This window comes from Cervus elaphus, chromosome 18 (genome assembly GCF_910594005.1).
Source record: "Cervus elaphus chromosome 18, mCerEla1.1, whole genome shotgun sequence".
Classification (NCBI taxonomy): Eukaryota; Metazoa; Chordata; class Mammalia; order Artiodactyla; family Cervidae; genus Cervus; species Cervus elaphus.
This window is the reverse complement of record NC_057832.1, coordinates 109,384,276-109,409,505: the sequence shown is the minus strand read 5'-3', so window position 1 is coordinate 109,409,505 and position 25,230 is coordinate 109,384,276. Positions and strand designations below refer to the sequence as shown.

The 25,230-nt window shown below is 43.2% G+C and overlaps 1 protein-coding gene across 1 annotated transcript in view; it reads left to right on the top strand.

Moving 5' to 3' along the window:
- The first annotated feature begins 5,502 nt into the window (after positions 1-5,502).
- Positions 5,503-25,230, top strand: part of KDM7A (lysine demethylase 7A) — a 75,294-nt gene continuing 55,566 nt past the window's right edge. The window contains exon 1 of the mRNA XM_043871604.1: positions 5,503-5,790. Coding sequence (XP_043727539.1) covers positions 5,597-5,790 — 194 coding nt within the window. The 5' untranslated portion in view covers positions 5,503-5,596. The remainder of the gene's footprint in view (positions 5,791-25,230) is intronic.

Here is a 25,230-nt window from a genome sequence, read left to right as displayed (position 1 = left end):
GACATTTAATTGTCATGTTTCCTTAGATGACTCTTGGCTGTGACATTTTCTCGGGTTTTTCTCATTTTTCATGACCCTGACAGTTATGGGGAATACTGCTGAGGTACTTTGTAGAATGCCCCTCTAATGGAATTTGTGTGTTTTTCATGGTTAGATTGGGGCACAGTTGAAGTGTTTTGTAAGGAGATAATAGTCCAAAACAGTGGTTATCAACAGTTTGCTGCATCGTCGTTGTCCACGTGTGGGGCACATGCCCACGAGTAACATCATCTCTCATTACACAAGGGATGGAGTGGTGGGAGCACTGGGAGCATTTAGGAAACTTATTTTGTAAGAGGTACCCCTCCCTATTCCTCTTTAGAAGGGTCAGATTTTCCCTCTTATTTCATAACCCTTTGGTTTGTAAAGCTTAAACAAACAAACAAAAAAATAGTCCCATAGCATTTTGATCTCTGAAAGACAGGTGTAACTCTAAAAAGTGTTATCCACCACAAAAATATCATTTAACTTCTGAAAAGACTCAGGAAAGGTTATATTTTTAAACTTACGAAGACTTATAAAAACACAGATAAGGTGAAAGACTAGTACCATGAACATTCACACATCTCATTACCTAGATTCAACAATTGTTAATATTATCGGATTTGCTCCATTCATCTCCATCTTGCTTTTCCTTTTTTTTTTTTTTTGCTGAACCTTTCAAAGCAAGTGCTGACATCATAATGCTTTACTTTCAAAGCCTTAGTTTTGTCGTTGTTCAGTTGCTAAGTCGTGTCCGACTCTCTTCGACTCTGTGGACTGTAGCATGCCAGGCTTCCTAGTCCTTCACCATCTCCTGGAGTTTGCTCAAACTCACGTCCACTGAGTGGGTGATGCTATCCAACCATCTCATCCTCTGCCGCCCCCTTCTCCTTTTGCCTTCAATCCTTCCCAGCATCAGTCTTTTCCAATGAGTGGGCTCTTCCACATCAGGTGGCCAAAGTATTGGAACTTCAGCATCAGTCCTTCCAATGAATATTCAGGGTTGATTTCCTTTAGGACTGACTCGTTTGATCTCCTTTTAGTCCAAAGGACTCTCAAGAGTCTTCTCTGGCATCACAGTTAGAAAGCATCAATATCTTAGCATGTGTCTCCTAAAAATAAGGGCGTTCTTCTATAAAAGCACAATATTGTTCACACCAAAGAAAATGAATGTTCATTTAATGTTATCTACAGGTTGTATTAAGATATCCCCATATACCCCTAACTATATTGTCTAGACTTTATTTCAATCAGGATTAAAGTTCATAAATTACAGTTCTTTTCTTCTTTTTATTGAACTATAGTTGATTTATAATGTTTACTTTCAGGGGTACAGCAAAGTTATTCATTTTTTCTAATGATTCTGTTTTTTCTTCAAGTATGGATAGTGTTTTGGAAACAAGCTCCTTCTTTTTCTGAATCTGTAAGAAGAAAAGTAAATATCCTCTAGGGAAAAAAAATGTATTGGCACTGACTGAAGGCCTGAGGAGCACACCAGTGATATGCAAATTAAATTTTTTGTATAGAAAGGAACATGGAAGAATCAGAGGTCAGAGAAGGTGGGTTTTAAAGAAAAAGGAAGGAGAGGGAATACTGAGGAAGGGACTAGCAGACATGGTCATGGAGATAGACCAGAACTGGCCGTAGAGAGAAGCAAAGTTGTCAGGCTGGAGCAAACATTTCTTATCAGAGAAATGAGGGTTTACAGATAAGTGAAGTATTAAAAAAATCCAAAAATGACTTACATTTGATATAAATGTTAAGTAAGATGTATGGTAGTTACGAAAGTGAAAGTCACTCAGTTGTGTCCAACTCTTTGTGAACCCATGGATTATACAGTTCATGGAATTCTCCAGGCCAAAGTACTGGAGTGGGTAGCCTTTCTCTTCTCCAGGGGATCTTCCCAACCCAGGGATTGAACCCAGATGTCCCGCATTGAGGGCAGATTCTTTACCAGCTGAGCCACAAGGGAAGCCCAAGAATACGGCAGTGGGTAGCCTATCCCTTCTCCAGTGGATCTTCTTCACCCAGGAATCAAACCAGGGTCTCCTGCATTGCAGGTGGATTATTTACCAACTGAGCTATCAGGAAAGTCCATGGTAGTTACTAGAGGACCCTCAAAGGAGAAAGGCTGAGGGAGTCCCATGTCATTGCCAATCAATGCTGGCATGGAGCTGGGTGTCTCTCCTCAAGATATTTTCTTTCTGAAATTCTCTTCCCCCTTGTTTTTGGGATAATACTTTCCTAATCTTCTCTCCTAACTTTCTAGCTTCTCTTCCTTCTGTCCTACTATTATTAATAAACAAATAAAATAATTACAGATAATTATTATTGTTTAGTTGCTAAGTCGTGTCTGAGTCTTTGTGACCCTATGGACTGTAGCCCATTAGGCTCCTCTGTTCATGGGATTTCTTAAGCAAGAATGCTGGAGTGGGGTGCTATTTCCTTCTCCAGGGGCTCTTCCCGACCCAGGGATCAAACCTGAGTTTCCAGCCTTAGCAGGCACATTCTTTACCACTGAGCCACACTCATAATTAACAGCTATATGGATTAGTATGTACCAGGAATTGTGACCTGCATTTTGTTATCTCATTTAATGCACTGAACTGTGTGAAGTAGATATTCTTATCACGCCTTAAAATAAGAAAACTAAAATCCAATAGCTAGTTGCCACAGAGATAGGAGACTATGGAACTCAAGCACACGCTCTTAATTATTAGGCATGGAGCTTGTCACTAAAATTTCAGCATCATTCAGAGGTCCAGCCTGCATTCCTTTCTTTTCTAGGTCCAATCTTTGTGTTTAAATTTCTTTAATCTTTCCTTACAGATTTATATGCCTTATAGTATTTATATTCTTGCAGATTTTCTGATGTGCCTTTGAAACTGGAGACTCAACTAAGTAGGCCAGGTGAAAACACACAGAAGTGATGCTAGTTTCCTCACTGGATCCTCTCAGGTGTGAGTGTCTGATTTGTCACATTGCTGACGTCCGTTGAAGTCTGAAAAGGTGGTGTTTGTCAGACTTCTCCACCGTCAAGTTTCTTTAATTCTCTTTGTAGATAGTAAGAGTTTTGTGAGTAGATACTTTGAAAGTATGTAAATATTCCAATCATTTTCAAACTTTCAATTTGTGTTGATTTACACCTGTATGGTTTCCTGTGCTATTCAATGGGTTTTAACACACTTTTTGGTCCCAGATTTGGGACACAAATTGCCCTGTGTCCTTTTGACATGCCCCATCATTCTTGAACATATCCTCGTTTTCTGGCACAAATAGGGATTCCAGGCTCTTGTTTTACTTCTCTCCTCCAGTCCTGGAATCAGCCATCTGGCCAAGAAGAAAAATGAAGTGGAGAATAGTATTTAGAAACCAAGATCTGGGCTAGATGCCCTCATCATTGTGTTGTGTCCCAGACTCTCTTAATGGACAGAGTCTGCACCGACTTATATGCCGATATTTATTTCTATAAATAGAAATAGATTGATACCTCCATTACCAGTTCACTACTACAAGTTTCAGTTTAGTTTTCTTTCCATATTTCTAACTCTCTTTCTCAACAGTGAGAAATGAGCTCCCATTTTCCTTAATATATTTACTTACCAATCCTCTTGTACATAACCTATCTATGATTGTCACTGCTGCCTCCTCCTCTGCTTGGCTACCCTCTCACTCCATCCCTGCTGACATCCCAAGGCCAGGAGGCTCCTCTAGCACCAAGAGCACCCCCATATCAGGCCATGTGCCTGTCTGAATGCCCTTCTCATCACGACTCCAACATGACAGCTTCCACTGCCTCCCCTTCTGTGACAACACACATCCTCTACAGTGTACTTTTAAAAATACATGGTCTCTTCTGCTTGAGATAAAAGTCTCTGTGAGGTAGTTATGTAAGATATTATTATCCATAATTTTTCTTCGACGAGATCTTCAAAATCTAATTCAAGAGAAAAGAGTGACCCGCTCAAAGTCACACAGCTTCGACAAAACAGGATTTGAACGTAAGCCTCTTCACTACCCCAATCCAGGATGCCTCTAAACTTATGCTGAAATTACAGTAACTTTTCTTTTTTCACTAGCAGAAACAGGTTTCCAACTCATTCATTCTGTGGTCAACTCTGACTTCCAGGTGTTTCTTTTCATGCAAAATATGAGACAAGCAATGGTGTGGTAGAAAAAGGACTGGTTGCGGAATCAAGAAACTTAAAAACTTTAGTTCAAGCCCAGATCTGAGACTTTAAACAAGTTAAGTGCTTTCCTCAATTATAAAAAGGTTAGACTAGGTATCAGTGATTCTCTGCCTTGGGTTGAGTGAGATGGCAGCTACAGGATTTTTTTGTTGTTTTTTAAATCAATGATAGACATGCCTTCGAAATGTAGCTGTGAACATCTGTTCCCATAATTCCTATATATATACATATATATAATTTTATTGAAGTATAGTTAATTTACAATGTTCCATAATTCTTAACATCCCTTCCAACTCGCCCCAATTATGATACCAAGGCAATCCATTTCTATTGGATGTGTTAGCTGTTTTTATTATCAGTCTCATCCTTCATTCAAAAATACTTATTAGTGGCCTATCATCTGCCAAGTCCCGTATTACCGTTTTTCTAATAGTCCCTTTCCGACGTGTCACTGTCACTTAGAATTTTATTCCTGTTTTCCAAACTTGGAACTCATCTAAGTATTCGCATCTAAGTCGTGTTGTTCATAAGCACTCCAGATTCCTCTCCGGTCCGTTCTCCACCCACCACATTTCAAGACTGGTTCCTCTGGGCTCCCAGACATTAAATGAATTCCTCTTGGGAACAACCTCCTTCACCTACCAGTGGCTCCATCAACACTGCATTCCTGGCTTGGTCGGTGGGAATTCGGATGGGACGTTTTTGGAACTTTGAATGACTCCCTAGCATACTCCTGCCCCTCAGCAGGACTTAAGCAGATTGCTGTGCTGTTAACCCTCGGCTCGGACCCGCGGAGGTTAATTGATTTAAAATACTCCCGGGGTCGGGAGGTGGCCCCGGCGGGGCTCTAATTTCCTCGGATCCAGGGCCAGGGCACAGACGTAGCGCGCCGCTTTCCACTGCGCAGGAACTTCCCCGGCCTCCGCGGTCACTCAGAAATGCCGGGGCCGGCCGTTCGCACGCACCCGCCGCCCTCCTCCCGCGGCCGCGCGCCCCGCGCCGCCGCGCGTGTCCTCAGGGAGCCTCTGCTTCCCTCCGCCTCCCCCGCCCCGCGTGCCCTTCAGCGCGTCTCCCTCCGCCCGGCCGACGCGAGCGGAGCGGGCGCGCGCGCCGGGCGGCAGAACGACGTGCGCGACACGCGCGGCCCCGCGAGGAGCGCCGGAAGGAGCCGGGCTCGGTCCCTGCGCGGCGTGCGCGCGCCGCCGCTCGCCGCCCGCCCCCTCCGGGCCCGGCTGCGGCCTCGCGCGCGCGCACTGAGGCGCCGCCGCCGCCGCCGCGGCTGCTGCTCCGGCTGCTGCAGGAGGCGGCGCTGGCTGGCGGCTGCGCTCGCTCCAGTCTGCAAGCGGAGCAGCGAGCGAGCGTGTGTGTGTGTGTGTTTTTTAAAGATGGCCGGAGCGGCGGCGGCGGTGGCCGCGGGAGCAGCAGCTGGAGCCGCCGCGGCAGCCGTGTCGGTGGCGGCTCCGGGCCGGGCCTCGGCAGCCCCGCCGCCCCCGCCGGTATACTGTGTGTGCCGGCAGCCGTACGACGTGAACCGCTTCATGATCGAGTGCGATATCTGCAAGGACTGGTTCCACGGCAGGTAAATAAACCCCCTCCAGCCCCGCCGCCGCCGCCGCCGCCGCCGCCGCCGGCCACCGGCCAACCGCCGCCGTCGCCGCGCCGGCCGCCCGCGCCGCCGGCCGCCGAGCCGCACCGAGCGCCGAGGGGCCCGGGTGCCTAGCCCCCCGGCCCGGGCAGCGGGGCGCGCGGGGCCCCGGGCTCGCCGGGCGCCCAGCGGGCTTAGAGGGGGCTGGTGGGATCGCCCGGCCGGCCGAAGAGTCGCCACAACAAACGGGAACAAAGGGGACCGGCCGAGAAGTTGGCAGGGGGGTACCGGGGCGAGGGGACGCGGCCGGGGCAGGCGCCAGCGGAGGCGGCGGTCGGAGCGCCGGCCCGGCCCGGCCCGCCGCGCCCGCAGCCCGGCCGCCGCCCCGCCCGGCTGGGGCTCCCGGCCCGGAGTCGCCACCCGGCTGGCCGCCCTGCCCGACCGGCCGCCGCTCCTTCCTTCCGGGCGGCGAGCGGCCGGCCCCGGCCCGGGGGTCTCCAGAAATTGCCCTCTTCGCCTCTGCCGCTCGCCCGCCCGCGGGTCGCGGTCGCGCCCCCTTCCCCGGGCTTTTTATCAAACTTCCTCGGCCGCGGGGCGCTGGGACGGGGGCGTCGGCAGCGCCGGCCCGGCGGGGCTCCAGCGGAGTAAACAGAGCAACAGATGAGGAGGCACTTGCGGGGACTCGAGAGAGATGCCAGTCGGAAGTTCGGGCCGGGGGTCCCGGGCGGGGCGGCGGGGCGGCTCGGGTCTCGGCCCCCAGCCGCCGGAGCGGCTCAGCCCGTCCCGGCGGGGGTGGAGCGGATGGAGTGGGCAGCGGGGCCCCGAGGGACAGCCTCGCGCCCCAGTCCCCCGCGGCCGCCCCCGCGCCGCGGCTCAAACTTTGTTACAAAGAGTGAAACGTCCCCAATCGCCCGAGGGGACGGCGACCGGGGGCTGGCGATCCGGGGGCCAGCGCCCGGGGGGCCTGGGGCGGGCGAACTTTGGCCGGCCGGTGGGGACTTCGGGGCGGGTGGCGGGGGCGGCGAGCGTCGCCTTCTGCCTCGGCCGCCGCCTGTGTCTCGGGTTTGACGTTTGTGAGAGCTCGGGCCGCCCCCGCCGCCGAGCCGCCGACTCGTGTGTTTTGTAATCAAAGTGTGAGGCTAATAAAGGGCGGCGCCACAGCCTCTTGACTCCGGCGTGGGAGGGATTCGCAGGCATTTAAACAAAGAAACTAGTTGAGGTTGGGCTCCCCAAGTCCTTATTTGGGTGTTGTGGCAAGGCCTGCGGTCACTTTTAGGTGAAGCAGGTTTCCCGAGCCCCGTTTCGGGGTGTTTCTGGGCGAGAGTACGCTCGCGGGTAATAGCAGATATGGTGACTGTGATTGTAGGAAGTGTCCTTTGATTGACAGCAGGACATTTAAATACAGCCTCCACTCCCCCCCTCCCCAATTTTGCAGAAACACTACACGACCAGGCCAGATGTCTTAGTCTCCCTCTACTGGCCCTGGGAGAGAAAACCAGTTCACTTGCAGCGTTCCTGTCAGTGCTGAGCGCTAGGTACAGTTAGTTTTACTTAATTTTCAAGTACAGCTAGTTTTACTTGATCCGTTTTCAGGTTGCCTAATTCTGACAGCAACAGCAGAAGGAGAGTAAAACCAGCAAATTGTCGACGTAAAAGTTAAGACAGCGTCCTTGCTTTGTATGGCAGATCCTCTTTTCACAGTCTGGTATATGCTGGGAGTGTTATTACAGCCGTGCCGCTTGTAATCAAAAACAAATTCTCTAAAGTTCTTTTTCGTTACTTGGAACCGATGCTTTTCCTATATTTTGGTTGTACGTAAAACTGAAATAGGAAGATACAAGTCTTGCCAGTTGTATCTCTATATCCTCTTTTCCCATCATATGCAACCAGAATAGAGATTATCCAGAAATCTAGGTTCCGTACAGAATAAATCCCGAATCCCTGGTGATTATGCAGACTTATTTTTTCAAAGAACTGTTTTAGCTTCATAAGAAATTTATCTCATTGTACAATGTAGAGGTTTGCTAAGGTTAATCAATTTTAGACTGGAATTTTATTTATCTTAATTTAGGTAACACTATAACTGTGAAAAGCTGCAGGTAGTTTATGAGAACTCTTGTTAATACATTTAAGTATTAAATTTGTAAACAGAAAAGGTTGAAGGGAAAACAGAGGGCGTGTATGAAGGAGGGAGAGCAGGAGTGTGGACTGCTTTGTCACATGAATTTGTGTCACTTTGTATCTGTGGAGGTGACTTTGAAAAATGTTTTTTTGAACCCAGGGCTTTTTTGACCAGCAACCCTTGAGAACTTAATGTGATTCAGATGTCAAAAGTTAGAAAATTTAGTGATACATAATACCCTACGGTGCAAAAGCAGTATCTTATTAGCAAGTTTAACTCAGTGAAATATTGGTAATTTGGGGTCCGTATGTTTTTCTTGTAATCAATATTTATTCTGTTTATTGTACCACAAGTGAATGGTTTAGTGAACACAGCAAAATGTTCTTATGTATTAATTATTAAACAGATGTCATTTGCTTATGTGAGAATTGGCCCCTAAAATACCATGGTGTATCTTTAATCCTGGAGAAGGAAATGGCAACCCACTCCAGTAGTCTTGCTTGGAGAATCCCATGGACAGAGGAGCCTTGTGGGCTACAGTCCACAGGTCGCAAGAGTGGAATATGACTGAGCAACTAAGCTTACCTATGTATCTTTAATCTCCATGCTCAACTTTCCTTTGGTTTCCAGGTTTGGTCTATCTGCAGAAGAGGAAGAAAGCATAGGAGAATGGATACAGAGGGTTATCTCTACCTGGATAACTTCTTGATACTTTTATTTTTTCAAGTAGAAAAAATTTTTTAATCTCAAGGAGTCAGTGAATTTTAGTATAAATTTGGGTTTACTCTGTCTGGAGTTCCTGACATCTGGAAATCCAAAAAGGTTTTGTCCTAAACTATCCTGACTGGGAAGACCTTCCTTGAGGCTTTTTAGTCAGGCATGAGGTCTGATGGAACCAGCTTCCTCCAAGTTTTGAGGCTTTGATTGCATCCTTAGTGTTTAGGAATTCCTGTTCTTCAAGTCTACCTAAGTCTTTTCTGTAAGTAGGAGGGAAAAAGAATATGGGTCCAGGGAGGAAAAGAATATGGGTTCAGGGTATAACTGATAATTGATACCCTGGGGGTGGTGAGCTGAGGAATTAACAGGACTTTCCTGGGCAGGTTCCTTCCAACCTGGAGACGGAGTTCTTCCTCAGAGTCCTTAGTAGAAGTAAGACAATGGAGAACTTTCTTGACAATGCCCTTCCCCCTAATCTCTAGGCTAGATGTCTTTCCATAGTGCTTTTATTTCATCCTATGTAGAATTGCATCATTGCCCTAATTTAGTTGTATTATAATGTCTTTTCTCTCCCTATTGTAATGTAAATATCTTTATTTACTAGTCTTGTTAGTCACATTCATTTTAACATTTAAGTTATAGGTATGTACTTTTAAAAATAAAACTGGAAAAAATAAAACTAGGAATTTGTGCATTCTACTGTTTCCTATCATTTATCAATGTTTACTTTTTCCTATCTTTAATGTTCTTGAAAAACATTTTCAGTGGCTGCACAGAGGTTAATTTCAAGGAAGTACAGTGCATTTTGAAATCATTCCCCTCTTGTTAGTTTTTTACTTTGTTTACGACTTCTTGTATTTCCTAATGATGGATGGTCGACAGCCTTCTAAACAAACCAATTGTGAACATTTCTAATCATTTCCTTAGAATAAATCAAATGAGTTAACACATGTAAAACACTTAGAAGATGATCTGAGCCATGTAAATACTCAGTAAGAAATTTCCTTGAAGTAGAATGGTTAGTCACAGGGCATAGATATTTTTAGGCTTCTTGTGGCTATTGCCAGATTGTCTTCCAGAAAGGTTATTTCAGTTTATACTTTCACCCATTGCCCACTTGTATTTTCCTGGGTTCTCACTAAGGTATTATTATTAACCATTACTACCCCCCTCCCCCCGAAAAATCCTCAAACAAAAAATGTCACCATTCTGCAGATAATTGAATATTTCCACCAAATGACATACCCCTGAACCCAGAAAACCATTCATGGCAGCACTGTTCTATTATCCCCAAATGGGAACAGCTTAAATATCATCCATACTTGATTGTATGAATTGTGGCATACTCATGGAATGCTACTTAGCCTTCAAGAAGGACTGTACTCCTGATGTGTGCAGTGATGTGGGTGGATCTCATGGATATGAAGTTGAACAAAGGAAGACAGGCATGAAAGCATATACTATTTGATTCTACTTCTGTGAAGTTCAAGTGCAGGCATAATTGGGTGATAGAAGTCAGACTGATACTTACCTCTCCAGGGGTGTTTCCTGAGAGGAGGCGGAAGGGAGCTTCCAAGGTGCAGGAAATATTCTGTATCTTGGTCATGCGTGTGTACAGGTGGAGAAGTTCACTGATCTGCATACACATTGAAGATTTTTAAAAATTTTGTTATACTTCAAATATTAAAATGAATAGTATAAAAAAATAAAAATTTGCCACTTTGCATCTAATTCTCACTGTAACCTTGCTGGATAAGTGTTGTTATTATCTACATTTTACAGATGAGGCATCTGAGGGTTGAGAGGTCAGTAACTATCCCAGAGTTGCAAAGCTAGAAGGTCATAGAGCAAGTTCTATTTACAGAAATACATCTGTAAAACATCTTATTTTTCTTTATTACAATTATTTTCTGTGGTGTAAATAGACAACACATAGTATTTTGTGATTTTATTTCATCTCTTGTTCCTGACACAAGGGATTGCCTCTTGGGTTTTATCAAGTATGCTGTTGGCTTTGGCCCAATTTTCAGTATGCCTGGCGCTGTTCTTGGTGCTAGAAATACAGTGGTGAGTAAAGCAAAGTCCTTGGTCTCCTGTAACATATTCTATGGAAATGGCAACCTGCCCCAGTATTCTAGCCTGGGAAATCCCATGAACAGAGGAACCTGGTGGGCTGCAGTCCGTGGGGTTGCAGAGAGTCAGATAGAACTGAGCACACATGCACAGGGGTGGTGGGGAGGTGGGATAGATGAACAAATACACATGCCAAAAGAATGTTTAGTGCTGTGAAGAAAAATTGAGTTAGAAGAGAAAGGACTGGGGGTAGTGTAAGTCTGTGTTCATATGGTGTGATTATGGGAGGTTTTGAGAAAGAGACATTGGAATGCTAAAAAATTTTGGATTTCACTCGGAGCAAATAGTCAAATATTTTGACTGGAGGAATAAACCATTTGACCTAACCTTTAAAAGATTCACTCTGGCTGCTACATGGAGAAAAGAGACGGGAGGTAAAGGTGACAGGCAGACGAGTCAGAAAGCCATTGTGATAATCCAGATGAGAGATGATTTAGAATGTTTGAGTGGGTTTTGGTAATTTACACAGGTCCTATATTAATTTTTATTCCTGAAGTTTGAATGAATGAAGAGCCTGGTTTGTGAGGATAGAAGCATGTTACCAAGAATAATGCTGTTGGATAGGAGTTTCCCAGCTACTCACTGTGGAGTCCTGGGAACTTACTCAAACTCTTAAACTGAATGCTTTACCAGCGCTAGGCGCTGTTCTAACTGCGTTAGCTCTGTTAACTAACTCATCTAATTCTCACTGTAACCTTGCTGGATAAGGGGTGGTGTTATCTCCATTTTACAGATGAAGAGTCCGAGGGTTGAGAGGTCAGTAACTTTCCCAGGGTTGCAGAGCTAGAAGGTCATAGAGCGAGATCTGAACTCCGCCTCTGTCCTGGGGTGGCTGGTGTGCTGGGGTGGTGGCATAGATAAACAGATGTGACAGGGTTCCACAGAAATACATCTGTAAACATCTTCCTTATTTTTCTTTATTACAATTAATTTCTGTGGCATAAATAGGTTTAAAATAAACATAACTGGCTTGGGAACAGAGTGTAAAATAGTTACTTGAAAAATTTTATAATTAACTGCTTCATCCTTCTTATAATGGACTTCTTATTGGAGTGTATTTCGGTTTTTCTTAATGTCAAGGTTGGGAATTTTAAAATTGGTTTTATATACATTTCTGCTTAATGATCAAGTCTTTTAGTATTATAAACATTCTCCGTGAACATGTATCATCTCCCTGTAAGAGACAAAAAGTCTATTTATTGAATTTCTCAACATCTTTTTTTTGATGTGACAGTTTATCATGGGAGAATATATGAGTATTTTCTTCATATGTTTCACTTACAATTGTAATTATACATACATGCTCAGTGTTACTTTTTGAACTAAAATATGTTGTGAAATGGAGTCATAGAATGCTTAGTGACACTAACTTATAGTTCTCCCATCAAGCTTTAAAAAATTTTAAACTGTTAGTTTGGGGGCAGATTTCTGCTTGGTTTGCTCTCATATCTCGTGTTCTTAGGCATGAAATTGAGTTTACTGATCACCAAGGGGAAGAACGCCTTTTTATTTGATGATCTGATGTGGTGGAGCTCAAGAATAAGAATAGAACAGGTGTGAAGGAAATTGATCACAAAGCGAGCTTTGGCGGGTTGAGCAGTTGAAACACCACAATAACTTGCGCAGCTTTTGAGCAGCAGGTCCGTGCTGAGGTTGCAGCTGCTACCGAGTGTCTAATTCTTCTTGGAAGTTACGTTTTATTGTTGCAGTGATTGCTTACTTACTTTTCTATGAATATTAACTACAGTGGGAGTTAGTGGTAACTTCTGTGATTTTTGTGAGGATTTGTGTGAGCCCTGGTTCCTTTTATTGGAGAATGGTTGTTAGAGACCAAGGTCTGGTACTCGGTGGACTCATTGCTTCCAGGCCTTCTCCGTGGACAGAGCTAGGAAATACTCTAGTCACACACATGCACACACGTGTGTGTGTTTGCGTCTATCTGTATTAAGACTGTAAAGTTTTATAATACCTTTGATTCTAATCTAACATCACAAAGTTCATTTTAACCTTCCCCTTTCCTTATAACTTTATTGACTAACAGAGATGCAGCTCTCATTATCTACAATATATAATTTACTTATTTCTTCATTCCTAGTGTATACATAAAGTACATAAAATAGTTCTCAAGTTGGTAACCTATACACTTCTGAGAAAGGCAATTTGCTAAGTAGATTCTAGTATCTGTGTAGTTTTTTTTTTTTTTTTTTTTTTTGTCTTTAGCTTTATAGCCTTATATCTAGGCAGAAGACTGGTTTCCAAAGTTACCTTAGTTCTTTTCCTCTACTTTAGTGAGTTATTTATTTGTAACATGGTTAGGTTTATTTGTGGGGCTTCCCTGGTGGCTCAGTTGGTGAAGAATCTGCCTGCAATGCAGGAGATGTGGGTTCAATCCCTGGGTTGGGAAGATCCCCTGGAGAAGGGAAAGGCTACCCCCTCCAGTATTCTGGCCTGGAGAATTCCGTGGACTGTGTAGACCATGCGGTCGCAGAGAGTCTGACATGACTGAGCTGAGTGACTTTCACTTAGGTTTATTTGTTACTGTTTATATTGCATTCTGGATTCCTCCTCTGCCCTGGTTGGTTTTAATTGTTGGTTTGTATTTTGAGAATGTGATACATGGCTGTGGTTTTAAGAAACCAGAAGTTACTTGAAAAGGTATACTCAGAAGTGTCAACGCCCCCTTCACTCCTCCTGCCCCTCCGTGTCCCCCATCTCCCCTGTCCCCATGAGTCATCAGTCTCTTTCCGTGTGAAGTCTTCTGTTTGTTTTCTCACAAAACAAGCAGATCCATGTGTATTTTCTCAGGACCGCTTTCCCCCCCCCCCCCCCCCCCAAAGTGTATCATACAATAGATACTCTTTGCTTTTTTTTTTTTTACTTTGACAGTGTATACTGGAAATCACTCCTGTCACTTTGTGGAGCTCTTCTTTATTCTTTTTAACAGCTGTATGGTACTCCTTTGTGTGCATATACCCTGATCTATTTATCCATTTTCTTGTGTATGGGCATCTAGGTTGTTTTTATAATTACAGCAATGAGTAACCTTGTGCATATGTATTTTTGTTTTAATGGAAGTGTATCTCCAGGTTAGATCGCTAGAAGTAGAATTACTTGGTCAAAAATGAGTGTACTGTTTTGTCAGGCTCACCAGATTCCTCTCCTGAATGGTTGGGCTAGTTTTCATTCCCACCATCAGTGTAGGAGAGTTCCACTTTCCACATTCTTGATATCAGGACCTGTTGTCATATTTTTAATCTTTGCCAACCTAAGAGGTCAGAAATGGTATCCATGTTTTGATTTGCATATCTCTAAAAATTACAAATGAATTTGAACAATTTTTCGTGGGACTTGGGGCCATTTTCTTTTTCCTTTTCTTTTTTCTTTTTTTTTTAAAGAATCGTCTGTTTATATCTTCTGAGAGCCCCAAGCATGGTTAATGGAAACTAGTTGAATGTTAAGATTCTTTCAGTGGGTTGGTTTGTCATTCAGTTGAATGTGGCTAGCCACCACAATGGTCTTGGCTTTGATTTTTATTTTTGTGTTTTTTTTTTTTTTTAAGAAAATTTCAGACATAAACAGAAATAAACAGGACAGTATAATGGGCTCCCAGAGACCATCACTCTGCTTTAGTGATTAACAATTCATTCATGACCAATCTTGCTTCATTTAACCCTGCCCTGATTTCCCTTGCCCTTGGTGTAATTTTTAGTGAACTTGGGGTGTATCATTATATCTGTGGCTATTTTAGCACGTGTTTCTCTTTAGATAAGGCCTCTTCTAAGAAAAACTACAATAAGTGGCAAATCTTGGTACTGTATTAATAGTTTGCATCGAGGTCCAAGTAAGGTCCACACATTTGATTCTCAGCTGGATGGGATGCTGCCTCCCAAAGGACAGGAGGCAGTGTCTGGAGACGTCTGTTATTTTGGCAGGGGGTGGGTGGAGCTGTTCCAGGCGTGTCAGAGGAGAGGACAGGTATGCTGCTGAGCATCACACACAGCGCAGCCCGGTAAGGAAGAGTTACCTAGTCCTAAATGTCAATAGTCCTACTGTTGGAAAACCCTGATTTGTCGGTTTTGGTCTTCTTTCTCTTTTTTCCTTTGCAATTTATTTCTTGCAGAAAGTGGTGGTTTATCCACTTTGTCGATTTTGCTTATTACATCCCTGTAGTATCTCTCAACATGTTCCTCTCTTCCCTGTAAGTTGATAGTTGGAGCTAGAAGATCTTGATCAGATTTCAGGTATTTTTCCCCCCAAGAGTATTTTATGAATGGATGGTATAGTCTTCCATTGGGAGGCATGAAATGTCTGGGAGTTTCTATTTTTGTTACATTTGCTGCCATTGGTCAATGCCAGTATCCATTCATTTGTTCATTAGCAGTTGCAAAATGATATTTTAATTATAAAATTTCTTCTTCATTTATTAGCTGGAGTACTTTTATAACAAAAAAACTTCCCTTTGTCTACTCCTTTGGTTACATAGTGGTACAGTTTATATAGGAAAGGCAGATTTAAATGCTTGATTCTTTCCCTTAATCACTAGTTTTGAAATTAATTGGCTCATTAGTATCTTCTGTTGGTTATTAAAGAAAAAAATTCAATGTATAATATGTATTAGTTTTAAGCAATGTGAAGTAAAATGATGAATCTTTAAAAAGGTCCATGTCTCCTTTGACCACATAACTTGTAACTAAGAAACAAAAAACCTCCAAAATCTGGTAAGCAATTCAAGCAATATAGAAAGATAAAAAAATGAAAAGTGAAAGTGTCTTGTCTCCTTCCTACAGTCCCCTTTCCTCAGTGGGAAATACCATTAACAATTTTGAATTTCTATCCAGATGGAAGGGGTCATATGGTATATATGGTTTTGTACCTTGTTCTTCTTAATTTTTAAAAATATTCCAGTGTTCTAGGAGAGCTCTTCACATCAGCATATACAGATATCTCATGCTTTTTAATGGCTGCATAGAATTCCATTCTGTGGATTTACCATAATTTACCTGGTTCTCTGTTGATGAATTCTTCAGCTGGTTTCTCTCTCTCTCTTTTTTAGTACTTAACAGTGTTGCAATGTATATGTATATATTTTTGTGTTTATCTTTATTATTGATAAGCATTTAGGTACATTCTTAAGTTCCTAGCATTATATATTCTGAAATTGTTTTTAGCTGTGAAAGTCGCTCAGTTGTGTCTCACTCTTTGTGACCCTACGGACTGTACAGCCATGGAATTCTCTAGGCCAGAATACTGGAGTGAGTAGCCTATCCCTTCTCCAGGGGATTTTCCCAACCCAGGAATCGAACTGGGGTCTTCTGCATTGTAGGCAGATTCTTTACCAGCTGAGCTACTAAGGGAAGCCCACTTTTTTTTTTAGCTGTAACCCTATTTAAAATTTATTTTCTAAAGAGACTGTTGATCAAAGACAGAAAGGGTAAGGAGCACTTGTAGTGAAATATAAGTTTGATAAGCTTAAACATACTAACTATGCAAATGTAAGATACTTCTTTATCAGGGCTATAGGTTGCATTCATCTGATAATTCTAATACATCAAAAAATCATTGTTAGAGGAAATACAATGACATATCCAGATTTTATTTTACGGGTGAAGTGAAAGTGAAGTCGCTCAGTCGTGTCTGACTCTTTGTGACCCCATGGACTGTAGCCTACCAGGCTCCTCCGTCCATGGTATTCTCCAGGCAAGAATACTGGAGTGGGTTGCCATTTCCTCCTCCAGGAGATCCTCCCAACCCAGGGATCAAACCCGGGTCTCCCGCATTGCAGGCAGATGCTTTATCATCTGAGCCACCAGGGAAGCTCATTTTATGGGTAGGGGGAAGTAAAACTTTCAGAATGCTTTGTGAAGTGTTAAACTTCTCTTCCTTTGTAAAGTGGAAATGTTTTCCTTGAGCTCATAACACAGGATTTCAAACATAATATCGACTTCTGTTTATCAGTAATCATAACAGTCTTGACATCGTGTGCAATAAATTACGAAACTGCAGAAGCTGGGTAAAGCTATACCATTGTAGATAATTTAGTGGTTTTGTACGCACAGAAGGTGTTGGCAGATGAGTGGTCCTCTTTGACAAAGAAATTGAGACATAGTCCACTGTGGTCCTTTTGATTTATGCAGTATCCTATGGATACTTAAATATTAATAAATATTAAAAAAGAAAATAAGATGGCCCTGGACATCTGTCTGGAAGTCCTGGAAGTCCTGCCCAGGAATCTCTGTGACAAGTATGGGGCAAAAGGCGTCTTTTGAAGCAGAGACTTTCTGGATGGTTCCCATCGATGACTTGAGAAGCTTTCTGTGGTGGCCGACCGCATGGGCGCCTTCTCTCCAGAGCTTGGGCTTGTGGGTTCCTGGGACTTTCCTCTTCTCTGTGACCTCCCTCAGAGCCTCACGGGTCACACACGCTGCACCATAGACATGTGGTCAGTCTTTTTCACGTCACTGCTTCATGAAGGAACCTTAGGATATAAGCTGTCTGCAGATTAGAGGAATTGGAGCTTTTTTACTTAATTTAACTTGTCACAGGTCTGACTCATATTCCTCTTACATTCTTCCTATTTTAAGGCCGGCTTTCTGTGTGTCTGGTTCTTGAAGTCACTTTCCTTTTTTTTTGCTGGCCTGTCCTTATTTTCTGCATATCGGAGGATCAACATTTCCTTCGATGCCATGGTTACGGGGAGAGCAGAGTCCCTTCTGTTTGATTCAGGGACTTCTCTCCTCATGCCCACTTTTCCAGCCATCCAGATGCCAAGCAGTCAGCACTGGACCCTGTCTGCCTTATTTTCCTCTTATCTACTCTTCCCTTGTGGGAGGAGAGCTCAGATTCCCTGCCCTGAGCTTGGGTTCTCATTCCTTGAAGCCCTTGTTGGACATTATTAGCCTTTGGAAGCTCCACAGTCTTGCACACACCCCTCTCCCCCAGGATCGCCTCGCTGGGGGCTGCCTGTCCCTTCAGGAGTGTCTCCCAGTGGCTCTCTCCACCTACCTCCTGCCAGTTGCACGGTGCTTTGTTTTCAGCCTTGTCCTTGCTGCAGGGCTGCTGCACGATGCATTCACTGGTTTTGGTGTTTTGAGAAGTTCTCTGTTTCTTTGGACAGGACAGAGAAGGATTGTGGTACAAGTTTTTTAGAACTTAAGGATCAAGTGATGTTAAGATATGCATGATTTTTCGTCTCTCTTCACCACATCAGTGATTTTTGGTTTCATTACCACTGTCGCATTTCAAGCTTTCATTGACCACCATCATGGTTTCTGCCGCATCTGCGTGGCACTTGTACTGTTTACTTAATGTTTTTCCTTAAAACCACTTTAAATGGATTTTGGTTTTTTAAATTTAATTTTGTCCTAAACAGTGGTATCTGTTAAATCCTGTGTTTGCAGTGCTTACGACATATTTTAATATTTGTGAGAAAAGATATATTTATTGAGATAAAGAGGTGTTATCATCTAAAATGTTTATGTGTAAGATTGTCAGAAGGGTGATGGTGATTGCCGAAAGGATAATACAGACAGGTAAAGGATACAGGTTTTGCTTATAGAAGTAAAGGATTGAAGAATTTAACCAAATGAGAATGGCTCTGTAAAGCGGAAGGCTCTGCAGAATTTGTCCCATTGGCAGGACAACCTAACCTGGTCTTCAGTTCTCATACTGATGTCCTGTTGCCAATGACAGTGCCATCCAGGAACTGGATCCCATCAGGTTCAGCCATTCTCACGGTGTTGACCGTGCTAGGGTCCTCTGGGTTCCTCTGTTTTAATGGTGACCTTGCCTGCCCAGCAGTGTAACTACTCACAGCCTCAGCACGTTCCTCAGCATTTATGGCAAGATTGGATGACTTGTAGATCAGCTGCTCAGGCGGGCCATCTTTCTAGCAGACTTCAAGCCTGCTTGAAATCTATTCATTCAAGTATGCATAACGGTACACTTCGGTAGACCTTGAAGTAGATTAATAAAATGTAGTTAAAGGGTTTGTACACACCCACAGAAAGAAGGGATCCTTAAATTATGAAAAGTAGTTTATCTGTTTTGTCAAAATAGTATATATTCTTCAAATAAATGACATTTTCCCCTTCAGACATTTTTTATTCTAGTCACTGTTTTTGAAGTGTCAGTGCTACACATCTCACATTCAACCATTTGTATGTGAGCCAAAGTTTGCTTTAGTTGGAGAGATGTATTTTCAGAAATAGGAAATTTTCTGGAAATGTAATTTCAGAAAGAAAAGGAAACTGCTAAGTCATTGGAGATTATCTGTAGGTGTATTCGTTGTAGAAGATCCCATCTCCTTTCCCTGATTCAAGGACTTGACCCCAGCAGTTACCCCCTTCCCTAGTATCATTTCCCCCCCATTAGTGTGCAAATAAGATTTAACTTCATTAAAAAAATTATTGATCTGACATTCATCCTTCAGTTGCAGCCTCATTTCTTTTCTCCCTTTGTAGTAAAATTCACCAGAAGGATTGTCTGTATTTGCTGCCTCCAGTTGTGGTTTTCCTTCCCATCTCTATTTAGTTGAGGTCCATTCTCTCTGAACCTAGTCCAGTGGGACTTTCATCTTTGCTACACCGTTGGAGCAGTTCTTTTCAAAGTTATGGGTGAGTTTCACCTTACTTGGCTTCTAGAAGATCCCTATACTGATAGTTCCCGTGCTTCACCCTTCCTTCCTTCTCCTCATCCTCAGTCCTCATTGCAGTTCCTTCTTATCTCCCTGGTCTTTGGTCACTGGGTGCCGCAGGGTTCATTCCTCAGTAGTTCTCTTTTTTTGACATTTATCTGGTCTCACCACTTCAGCTTTCATCTGTGTGTGGGTGATCCCTCAATTTTTATCACCTTTGTAGACCTCTTCCCTGAGCTCTCATCTTAAATATGTAATTGCCAACTTAGTATCTCTACTTGGATGAATAGTAAGCATCCGATCCTCTAGTGTGTCTAAAGTCAAACTCCAGATCTGGCTTCCCAGTCAGCCCCACTCTTCCCACAGTCCTCTTCATCTCAGTTAATGGCAGTTCCTTTGGGCAAGAATCTTTGGAGTCACCCTCGCTTCTTCTCTGAAGAAGGGAATGGCAACCCACTCCAGTATTCTTGCCTGGAGAATCTCATGGACAGAGGAGACTGGCTACAGTCCACGGGGTCTCAGAGTCAGACTTGACTGAGCGACTAACACTTTCACTTTTCTTCTCGTGTAATCTGCGCTAAATTTTCAGCAAAATCCTGTTGGCTCACCTTCAGAATCTCACTGCTTCTCATCGTTTCACTTCCCTCTCCTATATAAATTGAGATTGTTGCAGTAGCTGCCTAACTAGTCCTCCTCCTGCCAACACAGCAACCAGAGTAGTACTTTTAAAGCGTCGGATCCTGTGACTCCTCTGCTGGAATCCCACTCAGAGCGGAAGCCTTCCTGTGGCCTGTAAGACCCAGCAGATTGTCCCCAACTGTCCGTCCGGCATCGTCCCCTGCCACTGCTCCTTCGGGCTGTACCAGCGTCATTTCTGTCTATCTCCTTCCAGTAAAATGTAAGCCTCAAGAGTGTAGGCACTTGGTTTGTTGCTTTTATCATTGCTGTGTTTCCAGCGTCCTGAGGGTGCTTTGAATGAGTGAGTAGTTGAGCCACAGAAGGCATTTGGGTTCGTTTTACACTGTGAGTTCATCGCTTGATAGAAGGAAAGCAGATCGTGTCAAGTGCCTGTTTTACTCATGTACTGGGGCGTACAAACGAATAAACTAATACAGCTTGTACCTCCTCCTGCAGAAATCCCTCTTCATTTTATTTCTGCCTCTTGCTGTCGCTGCGTGATCTCATCTCTTCTGCCTTGTCCTAGCTTTCTTTGTTTTCCTTCCTCATTCTCAGAGTAGCCCCCGCCCCTCCTTTCCTTAGTGTTTACCCTCCCTCTAGCCATCCCCCCAACCCCCAGCCCTCACCACAGATATATAAGTATAGCACAACACTTTCCTTCTTCAGCAGGAAAAAAAAAATCTCTGGAAATTCCCTGGTCATCACCATAATGTCTTTTCTTCATTCAAAAATAGTTCCTGAAGTGCTACTTTCTCTGTGGAACTTCTCTTAAAATAGCTAAAATATTTTAATCCCTTTTGTCTAAAAGATGATTGCCCTCCTTCCGTCTGCTCCCTGTCTCATTTCTTCTGCATCATATCCTGTCTCACAAGGGATTCATGGTAGCAGGCCCAGAGCTGAGGCTGCTCTCAGAGGTGGGACAGAACAGATCTTTACAACCCATCAACTTTATGTGTGTTTCTGAAACTGGTAGGAATGGTTATTTCTCCCTCTGGAGTGTTGCTGAGTTCCCATATGCACAAATCAGTTTTGGATTTCCTCATCAAGTTGGACAACTTTGTCCTTAATCTTTGTTCAGAAATTAAGTATTAAATATTACTTATTAATTGGCAACATTATTAATATTATTTACTTAGTCTGTACCTATTTATGTATAATAACTTTATCATATGTATTTTTGTGTGTGTGTAGCATATGCCTTTATTTTTAAAATTAATTACTTTAGTTGGAGGGTAATTAGAATATTGTGATGGTTTTTGCCATACATTGACATGAATCAGCCATGTGTCCCCCCATCCTGAACCCCCTCCCACCTCCCTCCCCACCCCATCCCTCTGGGTTTTTCCAGAGCACCGGCTTTGAGTGCCCTGCTTCATGCATGGAACTTGCACTGGTCATCTGTTTTACATATGATAATGTACATGTTTCAATGCTGTTCTCTCAAATCATACCCCCTTGCCTTCTCTGACATAGTCCTAAAGTCTGTTCTTTACATCTGTGCGTCTTTTGCTGCCTTGCATATGGTATTGTTGTTAGTGTCTTTCTAAATTCCATATATACATGTTAATATACAGTATTTGTGTTTCTCTTTCTGACTGATTTCACTCTGTATAATAGGCTCCAGTTTCATCCACCTCATCAGAACTGACTCAAATGTGTTCCTTTTTATAGCTGAGTAATATTCCATTGTATATATGTACCACAACTTCTTTATCCATTCATCTGCTGATGGGCATCTAGGTTGCTCCCATGCCCTGGCTATTGTAAACAGTGCTGCAGTGAACATTGGGGTACACGTGTCTCTTTCAGTTCTGGTTTCCTTGGTGTGTATGCCCAGGAGTGGGATTGCTGGGTCATATGGCAGTTCTATTACGTTTTTTAAGAAATCTGCCCACTGTTCTCCATAGTGGCTGTACTAGTTTGCATTCCCACCAACAGTGTAGGAGGGTTCCCTTTTCTCCACACCCATTATATGTATTTTATGTATTATTCGTCACAGAGAGAATGGAGGAATAATGGACAGAAGGATGAAGAACATAGTGAATGTTAAGATGAGCATGTGTATATGTACAAAGAGTAAACAAATTCAGTATTGCTGCACATTAGTTTGGCTCGACTACAGTCCACCCAGGTAGCAGGCTCTCCTGAACCCCACCCATCTCCCCTGGCTTCTGAATTTCCATCTCTGTCTCTCCCAGAGTTTGGGAGATAGTGAAAGACCGGGAAGCCTGGTGTGCCGCAGTCCGTGGGGTTGCAAAGAGTCAGACACAATTGAATGACATCATCATCTCTGTCTTTGTCTCCGTCACTATGTCTGGAATACCTTCTTGTTGAAAGCACCTGAGAATTGACCTGAGGGCTTTTTCTGGCTCCAGGTGCTCAGCAGCTTACCAGTTGAAGCAGGCTGAGAATTCTAGGCAGTTAATGCCTCTGGATAGCCCTCAACCTTTGTTGACTGGGAGACAGTGGATAAATACCTTAGCTACCTCATCCACTGCTGGGACCACCTGAAGCCCCTTCTGCATGGATTTGTCTTCCAGGTGTCCCCAAAGGGGTAAATGCTCCTGAAGGTGCCCACTGTGGCCTCCTCCCCTTCCCTGTCCCCCCTTTCCATTCGCCGGCCAGTGCTTCCAGAGATGACCTCCCCTATGGACACCCCACTCAGATTTGTGTGTCACGATCTGCTTCTGGGACACTCCAACCTCAGTGGGTTGAAATTTGTTGATTGAAGAGTGATCGATCATAAGTAAATGGTTGAAAGATAACTGGATTCAAAAGTAGAGTTTGGATTCCACTTATTAATAGCATGACAGTCTATTATATGCATTATATAATAATATACAATATTATGCCTGTATAATAAGAGTGTTTCATTTACTTATGTCTGTGCAGATATTTTGGGACCACGACTACCAAAGTAGAATGTGAAAGTTGCTCGCTTACTTCACAGAATAATTTTCTGGTCCTACTACCTTAGAAAGATGCCTTGACTTGGAGTTTCTGTGTGATATGATTTTAATTTGAAACTGTTTTAATTTATTTCTCCCTTTATTCCTTTTGAATCCCTACTTTTTAAAGTGCTAGAAACATGTCATAGTAATAGGTAACCTTTAACCTGGGAACAACTGCAATGAAGTGTTAACATTTTACAGATTAAGTAGCATATAATAAACTAGCAATGGCATTGCCATCTTTGGGAAGTGTTATAGACTACTTAAACAAGATTTCCCCCAAGGTTCTACTTGTGAAATGTGGCTGAGTATCCTCAGAAAAGTTACTCAGGAGTTAAAATTCTTTATGTGTCAACTATTTTTAGAAGGATTTTCGTAATATGCTATGCTCTTCTTGATAGAATACTGTACCACTTAATTTTAATGTCTCACCATCATGGGCCTAAGTTACTCTCTGCTCTGTGAGAGAGCATTGTGTTGTTCAGTTTGTGCGCTATATTGCCACAGGTCAGATGGGCATTTATTTAACAGTGTTCATCTCCTTCCTTGATATATGTTTTTCCTGCTATCTCTTATCTTCTTTTAACTGGTTCCTGTTGTTGCTTCTGATTTTGTTTTCTTACCTAGAGAAAAACGTCAAGATTTTGATGGGGAATTCAGTAAGAGGTCTTCTTAAATTGCCCATTCTCATTCTGATACATTGGTGACAGCTGGATGGGCCTAGCCAGGAATGGAGTCAAGCAACGCAGAAGGAACTTTGCAGATATCACCTAAACAGGCTTGGCAGGCAGGGTTATCATTTTGAGGTCAGAGAGCTCACAATGCTGGATGGTAGCTTTGAATTCCTAACCCTAGGAAAGAAGCTCTGTGGAGAAGGGTGGTCCTGGCTCATAGGTAATTTTGCCCAGAAGAAAATCAGACGCCTGGCATAGCGATATGGTGTATCTTGCTTCTTCTTGTGTATTTTGATAAAATTGTCAGCTCTTTAAGGTAAGGGTACAGCTTTTAGGCTTGAGCCTAGGAAGTGCCCTATCAATATTTGTTAATTACATCGTGATGGGGTCACAAAGAGTCTGACACAACTGAGCGACTGAGGACACACACAATTATATTGTGATAAGGGAAATATGAGACACACGTCTCGATAAGTTTCTTTTAAGGTGAAAAGGATAGTTTTAGTGACTTTCCTGGCTGTCCAGTGGTTTAGACTCCCAGTTTCCACTGCAGGGGTCATGAGTTCCAGGATCCCTGATCGGGAACTAGGGTCCCCTGTGCGGTGATTCGCCCAGTCTCTCAGTCATGTCTGACTCTTTGCGACCACAGACCGTAGCCCGCCAGGCTCCTCTGTCCATGGGGATTCTCCAGGCAAGAATACTGGAGTGGGTTGCCAGGCCCTCCTCCAGGGGATCTTCCCAACCTAGGGATCGAACCCAGGTCCTCCCTCATTACGGGCAGATTCTTTACTCTCTGAGCCACTACTGGATCCCCAGTGCAAAAAAAGAGAGAGACAGAGATAGGTTTCAAAAGTTTTAGTGTGTTATTAGTTACTGACTTTTCTTGCTCATATGTTTTCCAATACTGTATGCTGTAAGTGATTGGTACTGCTGTTGCTAATTTGGTATCCTGTGTTAAAGGAGTGGTTTTACTAAACATTGAATATACCAGTACTTTGTACCAATTGTAAAAATTGTAAATTAAAAAAATTGTAAATTTAAACTATAACAATTGTAATTATAAAACATTAAGTTTGTAGTAAATATTTACAGCTGGTGAGTCTGAACATTAACTTCTATAACACATTCCTAAGGTGGGAAATAATAGCACCATCTTGATCCTCATCTGGGAAATGCAATGTGCACATCAACTGGTTGAATCCTCCAAGGCATTTTGCTGGTAAACAAAGTGATTTGATCTCAGCCCAGCACCTCCCTAGTCTTATTTGACTGTGGAATCTTTATGTGTGTAACCTTAACTTCTGTGGGATGGTTTCAGAAATACTGTTTTAGAGAATGCTGTATAGGCAGTCCGTACTTTGTGTGGTTCTGATTTGCACAGATTTCAGTCACCATGCAAAGGAAAACTGTTTCTCTGGTTATAGCACTTCTGATACCAAATGTGTGGGTTTTCTACACTCAGTTCTCTGTAGACACCAACTGGGTGTCCTACAATTTAATTCAACTCTGATAGTGATTACCTCGAGT